Here is a 17,891-nt window from a genome sequence, read left to right as displayed (position 1 = left end):
ATTATTATTATTTGATTATTTTTAATTGATTCCACTCACATCTCATAAACTTTTATTTTGTTTTTCTTTTAAAGGAGAAGAAATCTCCTAATTTTTTGTTTACCTAAGAATATTTTATCTACTGAAATTAGTATTTTTAACTTTAAAAAATTGAGATAAATGGAATACTTTTCTGTCACTTTCTGAATATTATTTCCTTTGAAAAAAAATCATAAGATTTTTAGATGGGCAAGAAATTTAAAGTAATTCCTTCAATTGTTTTAAAACTAGACTATAGCACAGTGGCGGAAGTCAGGATACCAAGACATGCCAGAATACGAAAATTTCCGTCACCTTCTGCAAGCCCCAGTAGATGATGCACAGGAGATCCTTCACTCCAGATTTCCAATGCCAAGATATATTGACACTGAACATGGGGGCAGCCAGGTAAGTAGTGTAATTTTTTTGTGTGGTTGTTGATAGGTTTGCAATGAGGTATACTTACTTGTTTTATGACTTCAGTTTGAATAGATTGCTTTACAAGACAGAAAGGGGAGAAGACAGGAATGCTTTTGCAGTAACTTTGAGAGCAAAGCATTAAGATGATTGACCAGTTGCCTAAAGCTACCAGTTTTCTCCATCTTCTGTTTCCAGTTCAGCTCTCATAACAAAGTTAGGATGGCATTGCAGTGGTTATGTCAGCTTTAGTTGAGCTGACATATGTGAACAATATATGAACAGCTGGGGAAATAATTTAGTGTACCTTTCTAAAAACTGTAATTTTACTGATAAAGTCTATGAATATGAAGTTTGTGTTAACTTACTTTTTCATTTTTCTCATTCTGTCATTCCAGTTTCTAGAAAATAAATTGTCAATTTAAAGGAAAGTTTTGTGGTATTAAAAGAAACTGTGGTTTTTTGAACTGTGAGGATTAAATAAAATATATATGCATATGCCTGTCTCATTTGATCCCTTCAGAAGGCTAGATTAGATGCCTTAGCATACCTACATTTATAAAACAGTTCTTATTTCTTTCTTGTGATTCTGTTTTGAGTTATAATAAATTGCTGGGCATGGTGGTGCATGGTGCTGATAATTCCAGCTTCAGGGAGGTTGAGGCAGGTGATTCCATGAGACAAGTTCAAGGCCAACTGTGGCAACTTAAATCCTATTTCAAAATAAAATAAAAAGGACTGAGAATGTATCCCAATGGTAAAGCACTCTGAATTCAATCCCCATTACTAAAGAAAAGAAGAGTTATGATAAATTAATTTTAAGTTATTATAAGTTTGTTTCATTACTCCTTAAAGGCAGGGATTATGCTTTGTTTATCGCTGTAACCCCAGCATGTAGCAAGTATTACAAAAAAGGTAGCAGATATCAGTAACAATTATTATCAGAGATGATAACAATTATTGTTAGTGTTTTACTGAATTTATAGTAGGAATTATCAGGTATTGAGAATTTGCAAAGCAATTTACACTCCTTATAAGATCTTCATAAGAATTCTGTTGTAATATCCATTTTTATAGGAGACTTTGGTTACTTGTGGTCAAGGAAATGGTAAATGGAGGATCTGGGGTTTGAATTCTGGAGTTCTGGGCCAGTTTAAGGGCCAATGCTCTTGACTGTAATATGTGAATACTTAAAGAATAGAAAGAGATTTTTGAAATTTAAAAGATATGACTGCCCATGTTCTAGTCTCATTGATATCTCACTATGCATATTACTACTTTCCTCTTCTGTTCTGATTTTTTTCATGATGTAAACCATAGTGGGAAGATGGGTAAAACGTTGGGTAAGTTGTCTCATAGAATCACCTGTGATTTAAAAAAGTTTGAAAATCATTTTTTAAAGAATACAAGATTTTCTTGTTTTTAATTTGTATTATTATTTGGGATTTTGAATTTCCGAAACTGTTACAGAGCAAGCATTTGGTGATTTTATACTAACCTTATCATAAATGTTGTACACACAATTTTTATATGCTGAGTTTTAGACACAACAATTTGTTATAGAGATTATAAATGTATGATTTAGAGAAGTGGATATATTTATTATTTATATATAACATAGTAGCCTACACATTTTAAAATTTAGTTAATCTTTTTAAATGTTACATTTTAATAAAGTTAATTTTACCAACATATTAAATAAAATTGGCTTTAGATGGCATAATGTATTTATTCAGCTTATATTTACTTAAGCTATTTCTGATGGATAATATTATTCTTTGTTTTTAAGGCTCGTTTCCTGCTTTCAAAAGTCAACCCTTCACAGACTCATAATAATATGTATGCCTGGGGGCAGGTAAGTATAAATGGCAGTCTTGGAAATTATTTCTTTATGTAGTCATAGTTTGTTATTTTAGTTTGATGAAAGCTTCATTTTTTTCCTCTGTGTATTTAGTGATGATTTCTGTTGAAAAAGTAATAAAAAACTAGAATTAGTATTTGATGACACAATAAAAAAATAAATAAATGATCCTATCTAATAGACAGAATCCTTTCATATTTCAATTCAATATCACACCAACAAGCCAAAAAGCAATAAAGTACGAAAGCTAGGAAGTAATAATTGAAGCTTAATGTGAAGCCATGAACCACAAAAAGCCACCCTAAGCCAGGAGAGGCCAGGGATTATACTTGAGTAGGAGAGTCAGGAAGCCTAGGAACTATTCTTGACATATTTTAACTTTGTAGAAGTCTATCTCTTGACATAATATGTCAGTATTTATTCAGTGTCCAATAAGGGCAGGACTCTGTATTGGTACTTCAGGGTATGTGATTGCTATCTCTGTCTGCCTTAAAAGAGTTTTTGTAGTCAGGTATTAGAGATAAGACACATGCCTCATTAAAGTACAGGCAGAATATGGTAAATGTGCCTTTAGAAAAATATAAAGTAATACAATGGGTAGAAGAGGAAGAGGAGAAGAAGTCATGTGGTGGCAGCAGGAAAGGGTGGGTGATCAGAAAACAGTTCAGGGAAAAGGGATGTTTAATTTAGAGAATAATTATAATTTCAATATGTGGAAACTATGAGGAAGGGAATTCTATTTAAAGATAGTATGGACTAAAATAATAGAGTATGTGTAGAGATGAATAGTAGAACACAAAATTGGAAATGTATTGTGTGACCAAATTGTAGAGGATCTTGAATGCCAGGTTGAAGACCTTGTTTGGTAAGCAGTAGAAAGTTGTTGAAGTTTTTGGACAAAGGGGCAAATTTGAGTCCTATTGTGGTTGAAACTTAAAAAATGGGAGCAGTCTGTCAGTTGAAACTGTATTTATTGAAATAATTCAAGTGATGGGGCATAAAGATGACATTTCAAAGATGGACTCAATGGAACTCGATTGGAAATTGTAGGAAAGTAGCTATACACAAAAATCTAAATTCTGATTGGATCTTGAGCTAGGGCGATAACAATTATAAGGAATATAATTGGGAGGATTTTTGATATTGGAATATAGACTATATCAGATAATTAGACAATATTATTAATTTTTTTGAGTATGATAATAGTGTTGTGGTATATAGGAGTTTGTTGATGATCTTGGGAGATACATGCTGACTTATTAAGGAGTCAAACGTCATGATGTCTTCAACTTGCAGAAATGAGTCAACAAAAAGAAGTAAAAAGAAAAGGAAAAATGTCTAAAATATATAGAAACAAAGCAAATGTGGCAAAATGCTAATCAGTGAAATTAGGTATACTATATACATCCTTCTCAACTTTTCTGTAGGTTTGAATTTTTAAAATATAAGAAATTAAGGGAAAACAAGGGGTTTTGAGCCTAGGTATCTAGGAAAACGTGTACTAGTAAGTGGGAGTTGGATGGAGAGAAAATGTTTGATTCTAGACACTGAGTTTGAGATGTCATCCAGATGACCATATTGGGTAAGTTGTTGGAAATTTTGATTTGTGGCTAGGCAAGGATATGAAGGCTGATTCTGGACAGGTGATACTTAAAGTCATTATAGTAAATGCTTATCTGAGAGTAGAAAATGAGACAAAGCACAATGAGACAAAACCTGGAGCAAGTATATGTGATAGGAGTATTTATAAATAATCAGAGGTAGAAGGAGATTGAAAAGAATCCTTTGTCATAAAGGGAAGAACTTTAAGGAAGAAGAAGAGGGTAATGTAATGGGCACTGAAATGCTACAGGCAATTGAAGGAAAATACAAGGGTTTGATAAGGAAGTCATTTGTAGCCTTCAGTAGACAGTTTTAATATAGTGTTTGGATAGAAAAGAAATCATAAGGAAAATAGATTACAAAACAGATTAGAGTGGGTGGTAAAAAGGTAGAAATTATAAGTATAAATGATCCTTTCATATATTTAGCCTGAGGGTAAATGGAAGGATTATTGTTATTAGTGTAAGAACACAGAATTTATTTGTAGATGAAGGTGACAATCTGGGGATGAAAAAAAAAAAGACAGATTTAAGATATAATCACAAGCACTATAGGCTGGTTAAGCATTGGTAAGGAGGCAGGACATTTATTTTTGCCAAAGAAAAAGGTGAGAGGAAGGGTGAAGATAGATTTTTGAAGTGGAGAGAAAATTCACATAACTTCCTGTTTCTTTTCAGATTATTTGCTAAAGTGAGACAGATGGGGTTAAGGACTAGAAAAAAGGAAAGATTAAAAACAATTGTGAAGAATAGAAGACAACAGGATAAAAAAGGTCTTTTACAGCAGTGGCGAGGGCCCATTTTATTTACTAATAATTTCTAACAAGCTCCCATCATGTTCTTTAACCATACTTTGTAGTTTAGGCAGTGTATTAAAGATGAAAGATTTTGGGTGTTTGAGGATGAAGAAGAGAAAAGGAGGTAGAATTTTTAGAGCAATGTTAATTGAGTAACAATAGGGTCCCATCTGGGTAGAAGACAAATGATGCCATAATTGGGTTAGGGCCCTTTGAGTATAGAGTTGTCTCAAAAATTTTTCCTTGATTTGTCTACGTTCACTGTTTCTTTTGGTGATTGCTTGCACTCTTACAGTGGAAGCAATCATTTGTCTCATTTTCTACTCTCAGCTTTTACGTGAAGGCTTACTTGCCAATTTCCATCTTTTGTTTAGCTTCACACTGAGCTGTAGACTTTAATTTTTTGAACTGCCTACTTGAATTTCCTGTAGATATTTCACAAGCAGAATGTCCCAACTTTACCTTTCTTTTTAAACTATCTTGTTCTTCCTGATTTCCTGTTTTTAACAGAAGGCCTCACTATTCCCTGAATTCCCAAGGCTTCAAACTTTAGTCATTTATCCTTTCTGCCCCTAATCACTAGGATTATAAGTGTGTGCCACCTGGCCTGGCTTTGCCCTATTTCTTCTATCCATTTTCAATCTCCATATCATTATCCAAAGTCAGGTAGTGGTTACTTTTCACATGGACTGTTGGAATTCCCTACTAACTGGTTTTAGTGCTTCAGCTTTTTTCCTCCATTTTGTCAGTGGCCAGTTAGTCTCCTTAATGTAGTAGTTCTGAACATTAGCTCTAAAATTCTCAATAATTCCATATTAAATTACATAAGAACCCTTTGTATTGTCACTGAGAGCCTTTCTGGTATTACCCACATTATCTTTTTCCACTGTTAGCCACCACCACTGAGGTCTGTTAGCCAGACTTCTACTTTTTTTTTTTTTTTTGGCAGTACTGGGGATTATACTCAGTGGTGTTTTACAAGCTACATCCCCAGCACTTTTAATTTTTTATTTAGAGAACAGGGTCTTACTAACTTGCCAAGGCTGGCTTGAATTTGTAATCCTCCTGCCTTAGTTCTGAGTTGTATTATAGGCGTGCCAGCACTATGCCTGAATTTTGACTCTACTTTGAATACAATGAACATGTTCTTATCTCTTTGTGATTTTTGTCCTCATCACCATTTAGACACATCACATTCATTCCTCCAAGCTCAGTTCATAGTTCACTCCATGAAACCTTTTATATGATTGTATAACTGGATTTGTGTAATATCCTTGCCCCATCATCCCTTTTTCCCATTTGTTTCCTATTGCACTTATTTCAAAACATGGTAGAGTATAAATTACTCAAGGGCAACAATTCTGTTATTTTCATTTTTAACTTCCTCTGGTACCTTAAACATAGTACATATTGAATATGATAGATTTGTACAGAAGAGTAGAGATGGGAGTGTGGGAGATCTGAGGAGATGGTTAGCAGTTAATGAGATTTTGTAGTATAGATGAATAAGTTAAATTTAAGGTCTAAAGGTCTTGAAATTTGGGGGAGATTTGTATAACAGGCGAAGGACCATAATCTTGGAAGTATGGAAAGGGTCGGATCACATATGAAAAAAAAAATTTATGCCCAAATAATGCATATACGTATATAACCTCAGTATCACTTCACTCTGCTTCTTTGCTGGGGGAACAAAAAGCCAGATGTAATAATATGGTATAGAAATTTGGAGTACACAGTATGCCACGAATCAGCTTTTCCATTATACTTAACTTTGGCAACTGAGTTTTGGTTTTAGTTCTGAGTTTCATAAGGGGAATTCAGATATAGTCCAAAGAAGAAAATTCCAAGAGGACGGAAAAGTAGCACCAATAAATAAAGTCCAAGGAAATAACAGTTGATCAGTATGGAGAAAGAGAGGTTAAGGAAACTTTAAAACAGTATTTGTGAGGGTTCGCACATCTAATGTCCACAAGAGCCAGGTGAGTAACAAAGTGGCTGGATGTAAAAAAAAAAAAAAAAAAACAAAACCCTGATGCTCAGTGTTAAGAAGCAATACTTAGGAGTGGGGTGGTCTATGGCAAACTAAGGTTTGTGGAAAGAATACACATTTTTTCTTTAAAGGAGGTAGCTGCTTTCTCCCATCCTTATTATCATTCACATAATTCAGTTAAAAAAAAAAAGTGGGAGTCTACACTTTGCAGACCAAATAAAATATACTCTATATAGCTGGATTTTTCATACAAAAGTATGGTTTAGTCCATGGAACTAAATAATTCATGAAAATGATGACTTCTCATTTCTATTTTTTTCTGAGTTAAATTACAACATGGAGATATACTTTTGGTAGACTTTTTTTTTTTGTACTAGAGATTGAACCTAGGGGTTCTTAACCACTGAGCTACATCCCCAGCCCTTTTTATTTTTTCTCTTGAGCCAGGGTCTTGCCAAGTTGCTTAGGGCCTCGTGAAGTTGCTGAGGCTGGCTTTGAATTCATGATCCCTAAGTGAAATCCAGAGTTGCTGGGATTACATGCATGCGCTGTTTTGGTAAACTCTTAATAAAGGAAAGAACTTGTCCAATTAAACATGGAAAAGCATCATTCTGAAATCGTAATGAGAATGTAGATTTTGCCAGTTGCCCAAGTTTTCTTTGTCTGCAATTTCTTGTCTACAGAGTTTTAATAATAGCTCTTGCTTGCTGTACTCTGTAAATATTAGCTATTAGTTTTCAGTGTTAATCATTGGGAAAAAGTCTTTCCCTAAAGATATTTAACATAGGAAAGAAAGCCTAATTTCAACTTTGAAGTTTAATTAATGCTATCTGAAAGTAGGGCATTTAGAAGCATAAACAAGAGCCTTCACGTCTTCCTTGACCTATAATTTTTATAAGAGAAATTGTTAGTATTTTAATAATCATAAGTTGAGCAGTAGTATGTTTTAGTCACAGTGCTTTAGGTTTTCATCTCCTTTACCCCGTTTGAATTATGAAAAACTTTTCAGAAGAGGAAATTGAAATATCATAGTTTTCTTTTTGTCAGAAATCGAGAACCTAGTGATAAGTATTATATGTGAATGTCCTGAAGAGGGCACCACTGCAATACTGCTTTCTGTGGCATTCGGGACCTCTATTGGTATAATGCTTCATATGCTAAATGTTGTAAAGCTTGGATCTTTTTGTAATTTTAAAGAGGAAAAAAGACCCATTTGAAAAATGAGCTAACTACTGATTTTTGATATAATTTGAATTTAGCCTTAGTTTTTATAATTTCAAATAGGATCTCTGCAGTGTATAAATTAGGCAATCTGTATCTTTTATCTTGAATGGAAGAAATAGATCTAGAATTGGGTGAATTGAGGTGAAAAACATTTAAAAAAAAATCATAGGAAGAGAACAAGCAAGAGCCACCAGGTGATTATTAGTTTGGGTCACATTTTAGGGGCTTCTGATAACTCTGAATGTAGAAGGAAAAATGTTTTTGTGGATACGAAGTAACAGCTTTTTCAAATGAAGTAATGGTGAAAATAGCTAAAACACTTTTGTATATTGTATGGCACAGATTTTTCTGTTTGCTTTATACTACTTCACTCATTGAATCTTTTCAAGAGCTGCTCGAGATAGACCCTGTTATTCTTATTTGATAAATGTGGAAACTAAGACAGGTCAAATCACTTCCTCAAAGTCACATGAATACTAAGTGGCAGAACCAGAATTTGAGCTCAGGCATCCTGGCTCCAAGTTCTTTGCCCATAAGCTCAGCACTTTAATCCCTCCCTTCATTGCCAAGTTTTTCAAGTTCTTATAAATTAACATGACTTATTCAGAAGAGGTAATAACATGTCTGCGGCTTTGCCAGGCTAGACCCACAGGAGCTATAAATTCATATCTAACATTTGCCACTATCTTGCTGATCTCCTCTGAAATTACTTTGTGTTAGACTCTTTCCATTTATTAATAAATGGAATTTGAGTATGAGAAGAATATTTCTAAAAATTCAGATATAAAATCCACAAATACTTTCTCTTACAGTAAAATTTCATTGTTAATGGATTAGGTTTTCAAGGTCATTTTGTCAGTACAGTTTTTGTTAAAATAGATATTAAGAATTTTGGGGGCTGGGGTTGTGGCTCAGTGGCAGAGCGCTTGCCTTGCACGTGTGAGGCACTGAGTTCGATCCTCAGCACCACATAAAAATAAACAAATACCAAAAATAAATAAAGAAAGAAACAAATAAATAAATAAAAGAATTTTGGTAATTCTGGTTAATTTCTTGAAACTTACAGAAATCAATTCAATGACTTGAAAACTTAGTAAGCATAGTTTATTTTAAAAATGATGCCGTGAATTTGTTTCCTTCTAACTAGTGTTTCTGTTAAAATGCCAGGGAGAGGGGTTCTGGAGGTCAGGCTGTTTTAAAGCCCTAATCCTCTAATCACCTCTCAGTCCTCTTGATAACCAGTCTCCATCCTGAGACCTCTCATTTTCTAGCATAAACTCAGATGTGATGGGAATAGCCCATCACAAAGACAATTAGGAAATTTTGAGGACTTAGATAAGAATTTCCCTCTCAGAAACCAGGAGCATAGGCATTCTTCTGCTTAAAATGATTCCCTTGTCTATTTTAAACATTTTCTTATACAGTCCAAGGTATCACCCTGTGTTTTAATTATAGCGAATACTTCTCTTTTCCTCTAGGAGTCTGGAGCACCCATCCTCACAGATGATGTTAGTTTACAAGTGTTTATGGATCACTTGAAGAAACTTGCTGTGTCAAGTGCTGCTTGACATATGAAACATGTTAAAGACACTTAAGAAGATGAAATATTTCAGTTTCATTTTTTTCCCTTTTTCAGTTTGTCTGTGGAAACCAACAGATCTCTCTAAACTTTTTTTTTGTATCAGTATGGTTTGAGAAAACATAAAAATGTTCACGTTTGTAGATAAAGCTGGAATATAATGAGAGCATTGAGAACAAATTTGTTTTGCTTGCCACAGTATTATAACTGGTTTTAGAATTTCAAAGTCTTTATAACTTAATTATGTTTAAGAGTAAAAATAGAGTCTGCCTTGTACAACAGATATAACTTATTTGTATATTGCAGACAAATCCAAAGTGGCACTGAATATCCTCACTGACCTTTTAAAAACTTATTTAATTTTAGCCAGAAAGGAACAAATCAATAGTTATGATAAATGTGAACATTTTTTCTTATTTGTTGAATTTTTTTTTTAGTGATTTTCAGCACTTACGCATACACTTTTTCCTGTAGTTTTTCTGGAAAGGCAGATTTATTTAGAAATTATCTGACTTTATAATGGCAATTTTCATGAAGATAATTTAATGTTTTTGATTATTTGGAAAAATTATTTAGAGATGAAAAATTTTGGTGGGGGTAACATTCCCACAAATGACAATAAATGTGAAATTCCTACAAAGTACCTAACTTATGTGACTAACCACAATAATTTCTTTTTAAAAAGGATACAGAAAATAAAGCATTTGGTTAGAGTACATAAAGAAAGCCTTTGCAGTAAAATGACTATTGTAACTACTAAACCAAATTTGGTTTTCACTACTCATTTTGTTGTTTTCCCTTCTTTTTCTGTGGTAAATTTTACATTATATCCTTCAGTATTTTAACACTATTTTGGGAGTTTACATTTCTTATTTCTGCTTCCTTTGTGTGAACTTTATTAAGTTGTGGCTCTTATTGAAACAGTATTATATAATGTTTAATTATGTCACGTGATGATACTTAGTTCTGTTTTGATTTATTCATCAGTAACGTTCGCTTTTACCTTTTAAAGTTTACTTATAGCAGATGTTTACATTGCTAAAGCAGATATGTTTTGACAATGAAATTTACATATCAAGTACTGCAAATGAAAGGTGGTGCGCTGATATATGCTTAGAAAGACAGTTCTGATGATTGTTACTTGCATGAACACAATCATATGATGGTAAAACAGAAAACTTATAATTGTTATATTCAGTTTGCTTAAGTAAGTTCCATTTTATTTGAATTGAACTGTGCTAGACCAAAATGCCAATAAAATATACTTTTCTCTGTGTTTCTGGTTATCTTGAAATCTAGTAAAGCCTAAGAAGCCTGTTGTAACATTAGAACACTTAAAAGATATTTTGACTTACACTTAGTAATTGTGTGTATTTATGGGGTACAGTGTGATAATTTGATACATGAATATAATATGTAATAATCAAATTAAGGTAATTAGCATTTTCATCCCCTTAAAATTTATGATTTGTGTTGGGACACTTTGAACTCTCTTTTAGTTCTTAATAAAATATATAGTAAATGGTTGTAAACTACAGGCACTCAACTGTGCTGTGGAACACTGGAATGTGTTCTTCCTATTTAACTGCATTTTGATGACTATTATCCAATCTCCCTCCATCCCCTCTTCCTAACTTCCTAACTACTAGTGACTACTCTTTAGGTTTCCACATGTGAGTAAGAATGTGTGGTATTTGTCCATCTTGCCTGCTTTATTTTGCTTAAAATGTCCTCCAGTTTCATCCATGTTGCTATAAATGATAGGACTTCATTATTTTTTAAGGACTCAATAATATTTCTCTATACACACACAAAACAAAATGAGAGCATTTAAAATCTTCTGCTAGTAGAGTAAAATATTACTCATTTCAAAAATAACTTTGTTGATATATTTCACATATCATACAATTAACTCATTTGAATTATACAATTCAGTAATTTTAAATAGTTTCATGGAATTCTATAACCATTAACACAATCAATTTTAGAGCATTTTCATCATGCCAAAAATAGTTATTCATTCTTTATGTAAGACAAGTATGCTTCAGTGTTTTTTTAGACTGAGGAAAGATGTTGTAATAAAAACAGCTGCTTTTTTGCTTGTACCTTCAACTTCTGTTCGTTAAGAATGCTCTTGTATTTTGTCTTAGTGAAAAGATGGTATTTTAGCCCTAAGTGGTTCTTAATGTCTAAATCAAGTACAGGTTAAATGCTAAAGTGCCTCTGTATTTAAGGATAAATGATGAACAGATATATCATCATACCCATTTAGCTTGCTATTTAAAAGAAATCATTTTTGTGTATATTTAAGCTATTAGTAAATTACTAGATATTCAAATGGATGGTTGAAAAAATGTTTAATCCTTTGTTTTTGTTTGGTCTGTTTTAACAAAGTACAGTAGACTATATATAATAAACAACAGAAATGTATTTATTAGAGTTTGGGGAGTTTAGACGCTAGATGATACACCTTTTTGCTGTGTCCTAATGAGGCAAGGGGCTATCCAGCTCTCTCAGGCCTCTTTTTATAAGGCCACTAATCCATTGAGAAGGGTACAGCCCTTATGCACTAATCAACTTATAAAACCCTACCTCTTAACCACATTGGAGATTAAGTCTCAAATAGGAGTTTTGAGGGGGTTCCCAACATTCAGACCAAAGCACACATTTGTTTATATTTTTATTTAAAAAAATTTTTAAAAAAATTTATGTGTTCCTTTTAGTTATACATGACAGTAGAATGTACTTTGACATACATACATGGAGTATAACCATTTTTGTGGATGTACGTGTGTAGTTACACTGGTAACTTTATAGTTACACTGGTAACTTTATAGTTTCATATATGAACATAGGAAAGTTATGTCTGATTTTACTGTCTTTCTCATTTCCAATTTTCTTTCTCTTCTCCCCACTCCCCTCCATCCAAACCAATGAGCCTCCACTCCTCACTTCCCCCTGCCCATTTGTGAGTCAGTATCTGCATATCAGAGAGAACATTCGGCCTTTGGATTTCTTGGGATTGGGCTTATTTCATTTAACATGATAGTTTCCAGTTCCATCCATTTTCCAACAAATGCCATACTTTCATTCTTTATGGCTGAGTAATATTCCATTGTGTATATGTACCTTGTTTTCTTTATCCATTAATTTGGTGAAGGGTACCAGTTTGGTTCCATAGCTTAGCTATTATGAATTGGGTTGCTATGAACATTGATATGAACGTATCACTAGAGGACTCTGATTTTAAGTCCTTTGGGTATATGCTAAGGAGTGGGATAACTGGGCCAAATGGTGGTTTTATTCCAAGTTTTCTGAGAAATCTCCATACTGCTTTCTGAAGTGATTGCACAATTTGCAGTCCCACCAGCAATGTATGAGTGTGCCTTTTCCCCAACATCCTTGCCAACATTTATTGTTACTTATATTCTCTCTCTCTCTTTTTTTTTTTTTTTTTTGGTGGTGCTGGGGATTGAACCCAGGGTCTTGTGCATGCGAGGCAAGCACTCTTACCAACTGAGCTATATCCCCAACCCTGTTACTTGTATTGTTGATATTTGCCATTCTGACTGGAGTCAGATGAAATCTCAGTGTAGTTTTAATTTGCATTTCTCTAATTGCCTGTGATGTTGAGATGTTGAACGTTTTTTCTTATATTTGTTGACCGATTGTATTTCTTCTATGAAATGTCTGTTCAGTTTCTTTGCCCATTTATTGATTGGGCTGTTTTTTTTTTTTTTTGATATTAAGTTTTCTGAGTTCTTTATATATCCTGGAAATTAATGCTCTATTTGAAGTGTAGGTGACAAAGATTTTCTCCCATTCTGTAGGCTCTCTGCTTACATTCTTGATTGTTTCCTTTGCTATGAAGAAGCTTTGTAGTTTGATATTATCCCATATATTGATTCTTGATTTTAGTTGTTGTGCTTTAGGAGTCTTGTTGAGGAAGTCGGTTCCTGAGCTGATGTCATGGGCCGACTTTTTCTTCTATTATGTGCAGGGTCTCTGGTCTAATGCCTAGGTCCTTGATCTACTTTGAGTTAAGTTTTGTGCAGGGTGAGAGATAAGGGTCTAATTTCATTTTGTTATATGTGGATTTCCAGTTTTCCCAGCACCATTTGTTAAAGAGGCTATCTTTTCTCCAATGTATGTTTATGGTATGGTGCCTTTGTCTAGTATGAGATAACTGTATTTATGTGGGTTTACCTCTGTGTCTTCTATTTTGGTCTTCATGACTGTTTTGGTGCCAATATAGATTGGCTGTTAGTGGAAGAAAAGAAGAAGAATAAGGGAAACAGGTAAGAGAAAAAATATATATAAAGTAAAAATTAAAAATTAAAAACAGGCTGGAGTTGTGGCTCAGTGGTAGAGCGCTCACCTAGCATGTGTGAGGTGCTGGGTTTGATCCTCTGCACCACATAAAAATAAATGTATAAAAAATTAAAAACAAAAAGAATACAAAACTAAAATATACTTATCAATCGTCCTAGTCCTAAAAAAACTGATCCCTGAAAAATAACTGGCTTCAAAAATGCTAGAAATGAGAAAAAAAAATGAGTATGTATAAATGTCCATGTACCATTAAGATCATAAATCAATGAAATTTATATTTATAATTGAACAATGAACGTATTATATGTGAAAACTTGTAGTATGAGAAAAAGGATTATTGTATAGACATGTTATTTTAAATGCAGCTGGAGGAAAGGGTAGAAAAGACATTTTTATTCAACCTTAGAAAATAACAGGACTACAAATGAACCTAAAGAAATAAAGAGAGGGCTGGGGATGTGGCTCAAGCGGTAACACGCTTGCCTGACATGCGCGGGGCGCTGGCTTTGATCTTTAGCACCACATAAAAATAAAAAATGATGTTGTATCCACTGAAAAATATTAAAAAATTCTCTCTCCCTCTCTCTTTTTAAAAGAAAGAAATAAAAGGAAAAGAAATAATGATAAAATTAGAATTTTAAGGAGATGGAAAACAAAATCATTCAAGGGAAATATTTTGTAAAACCCCAAAGTCCAAAGTTTGAAAGTTTTTGTAAATGAATTTTTAAAGCTAAGAAGGAAATAGATATTGGTTCTTCTGTTAATGGTAAAATAAGTGCCTTAAAAAATAACAGAACAGGCTGGGGCCGTGGCTCAGCGGTAGCGCACTTGCCTGGCATGTTGTGAGGAGGCACTGGGTTCAATTCTCAGCACCACATATAAATAAATAAAGGGTCCATCAACAACTAAAAAATTTTTTTTAAAAAAAGTAAATAGAAGCATTAAATGAATACTTTTTTTTTGTCTAAGCTAGTTAAGAATCATAATTATTTAGTTGTTTAATGTCTAACTCATCTAAAACTTCACCTTTAATGAACTTCAGGGAAGACTTGATAGTATTACAGTCATACATGTGAAATAAAAGTAGTTACAGAGTTGAGAAATTAAGGAATTTTGAAGCTTAAAGGATCCATTGAGGTCATAAAGTCCTATCTTCTTAACCCAGTTCATGAATCCCCCAACTATGTCATTGATGGTTATCTAATTGCTGTAGATGGCTTTAACTGTTAAACAAGACAGCTGTAGGTTGCTGAATGCTAGAGTATCTTTCGCTTTTCAAGAAAACATACTGAATTGGGAAGGATTCATATGACATCAAAGCAAGCTCTGACCAGGGTTTTATGGAGAAATATTTAAATTTGTTTTACAGAAAACATACTGAGGGACCATAACTATTAGCCTACAAAGATGTCTGGTACTCTGATATTGTCATTAAAAGAAATCAGGGCAGCCTGTTGGGCAGGTGTTTGCTGGTTAGAAAAATGCCTCCAACTGGGACATCTTATACCCACTGTCCACAGAACTGTATTTTTCCTAACTAGGGAATTTAGGCAGGGAAAATTATACTGTAGGGCCTGGTGTTAATAATCTGTTTCCTGTGGGGAATGTGGCCTGCTCTGCTGGAGGAGATGCTATTTCTGATCTATGAGAAGATACTGCTCAGCTGCCTTAACAGGCAGAAGCATCCATCCACACAAAGATCCTGTGTATACATTTAACCTATTCTGGGGATGGCACTGTTTGTTTTGGCAAAATAGAGAAATCCATAAAATCAATAATTTTCTAAGGGATTAGAAATTTTTCTAAGAATAACAAATCTGGAGATTACTGATGAATAAAGATTACTTATGAGTAAAGATGTCACTTTGAAGTGATAAGTCTGCTGATTAAAGAACCTCCAATAAGGAAGGATCACATTTTGCTCTATTTAGTGGCTTAGTGCCCTTTCTTCAAGGCAATTTAAAAATAACTTAATCTGCAGAGGTTTAAAAATTAATCTTCATGAAATCCTTGTGAGGTTAAGTATTCTGTAGGTTTGAAAACATTTGTGAAGAAGTAAAATTCAACAGAGATGAGGGAATCCAAGGGCAGTGATTTTCAAACCTGAACAAGAATAGGAACAGTGAGGGATAGTGATTAAATTATTTGGGTCACAAGGCCTGATATTTTTGCATTTCTAACAAACTCAGGTGATACCAGTGTCGGTGCTGTGGACCACGACTTAAATGATAATGTCAGCTAAGAACAATATTGCTATGTTTGGGGACTTTCATAGGAGGAAGTCCAGCAGTGAGTGGAAAATATGCATTTTGGAGTTGGGAGTCTCAGGTTTGGGAACAATAAGCATGGAATTGATAGATGAAGTTATGGGACTAGCAGAAATCACTCTTTAATTATTTACTAAGTACTAACGAGATAAATATGGATCACAGGGTTAGACACAGCCTTTCTCCATTGAGCATGGATTATGCCATCATATGTGGGCTCTTGCAATGTTTAATTCTAAAATTCTATTTTTAATGAGAACATTAAGCCTACTAATTTATCAGATATATCTTTTTCAGCAAGGAAGTATTTCTATAAAAAAGGCTATCAAGTTGCTGAAATATTAATGGTAATACAATATCCTGTAACGGAAGAGAATGTTTTTGTTGAATTCTGGGATTTGATAATGCCCAGAATTAGGTTCTGTATTTTAATAGATATTGAGAAAAAAAAGACCCTGAGTAATAAACTGTGAAATGGCCCCAAAACTATCTTTAGTTTCTTTAAGAACTACCTCCCATTTGGGGGGCTGTGAAAAAGTTTGCCAAGGCATATTATGAATTGTTTCTAATTAGGTATGTTTATTAGTTGATTCGATGATCATTACAGAATAGATAGACATGGCTCCACCTGTAGTTAGAGAAATAAATTTGACAGTTTCTGAGCAAACTTTGGACCATACACTTCTGTTTTATGTTTGCTGTACGGTGGCTCTTCTCATTTTCTTATATATTCACAGTGGGTCTTTTCAATTATATTAATTTATTGAGTGCTGTATACCCTCCTGACATGGCTCACAGTAAATGACTTTAATGATTAGTTTCCATTTGGAGTCTAAAGTCCAGCATGGTTTCAGAGAGCTAATATTTTATTATTGTGGGCTCTCTGGCAGGAACATTTCAGCACGCCTGCTGTGCTTACTCAGCCTATATGGCAACAGCTACATCTGCTTCTCCATCTGCACCTTTCAGATCTAAGTTTATATCATTAGCTGTCTGTAATGCTTAAGAATCTGCCTGTATCTGCTGAAGAGAACTAACTGGATTGAAAAATGTCCACCTTTCTGCAAGACAAAATAACAGTTATGTGCATTGACGTGAGGATTAAATAGACTATTGAAACTGATTGTCAAATAGAGATGTTTAAATATGTGCAGAACCTACTTTTATTTATTAAGGATATAATTACAATATATGGTGTAGCTATGCTATGTTATATACCACTCTTTTCCTGTAATAGATAAAGTCTGTTAATGAATAAAACCTAAAATTATCTGTTCAGAGTAAAAAGCCCAACATTTCAAACATAGGATACTAAACAGTTCAGTCATGATGCTTATGTTCTCCCACTTGTTGCTCTGCTGAGCTGAACAGCCAACCTCACTCAGTCTCTTCCTAAAGCAAAGGAGTGGAGTCAAGTTTCCCAGGGGCAGTCTAATCCACAGACTGGCTGCTGTCCATGAAACAACTTGACATGGAAAATTTCTGAGCCAGGTACAGTAGCATGTGCCTATAATCCCAGCTACTCGGGAGGGTAAGGATCACCAAGTTTAAGGCCAGCCTGGGCAATTCAGTGAGACCCTGTCTCAAAACCAAAACAAACCAAAACAAAACAAACCTACCCTCCTAACCACCCCCCCCCCCCGCTGCCAAAACTGGGTTGTACAAAAATCAAAACAAAACAAAAACAAGTTTCTGTAATAAGGATAATGGTAATTGACTAATTATATAATTGAGAGATAGGAACATTCAGAAAGCACCAGCCAATCTCTTTTTTTTTTTTAAATGGGGAGTACTGGGGATTGAAC

The 17,891-nt window shown here is 33.9% G+C and overlaps 1 protein-coding gene and 1 non-coding gene across 2 annotated transcripts in view; one reads left to right on the top strand and one right to left on the bottom strand.

The window, feature by feature from the left end:
* Positions 1–10,763, top strand: part of Sec23a (SEC23 homolog A, COPII coat complex component) — a 54,674-nt gene extending 43,911 nt beyond the window's left edge. Inside the window, exons 18-20 of the mRNA XM_027929812.3 lie at positions 271–426; positions 2,225–2,290; positions 9,387–10,763. Of these exons, the coding sequence (XP_027785613.2) occupies positions 271–426; positions 2,225–2,290; positions 9,387–9,476 (312 nt within the window). The 3' untranslated portion in view covers positions 9,477–10,763. The remainder of the gene's footprint in view (positions 1–270; positions 427–2,224; positions 2,291–9,386) is intronic.
* Positions 10,764–12,944: 2,181 nt separating this feature from the next.
* Trnaa-cgc (transfer RNA alanine (anticodon CGC)) lies at positions 12,945–13,018 on the bottom strand. Its single transcript has one exon. It is a non-coding gene; the product is annotated as a tRNA-Ala (tRNA).
* Positions 13,019–17,891: the final 4,873 nt, after the last annotated feature.

This window comes from Marmota flaviventris, chromosome 2 (genome assembly GCF_047511675.1).
Source record: "Marmota flaviventris isolate mMarFla1 chromosome 2, mMarFla1.hap1, whole genome shotgun sequence".
Lineage (NCBI taxonomy): Eukaryota > Metazoa > Chordata > Mammalia > Rodentia > Sciuridae > Marmota > Marmota flaviventris.
Note: the sequence above shows the minus strand (reverse complement) of the source record. Positions and strands in the feature narration are given on the sequence as shown.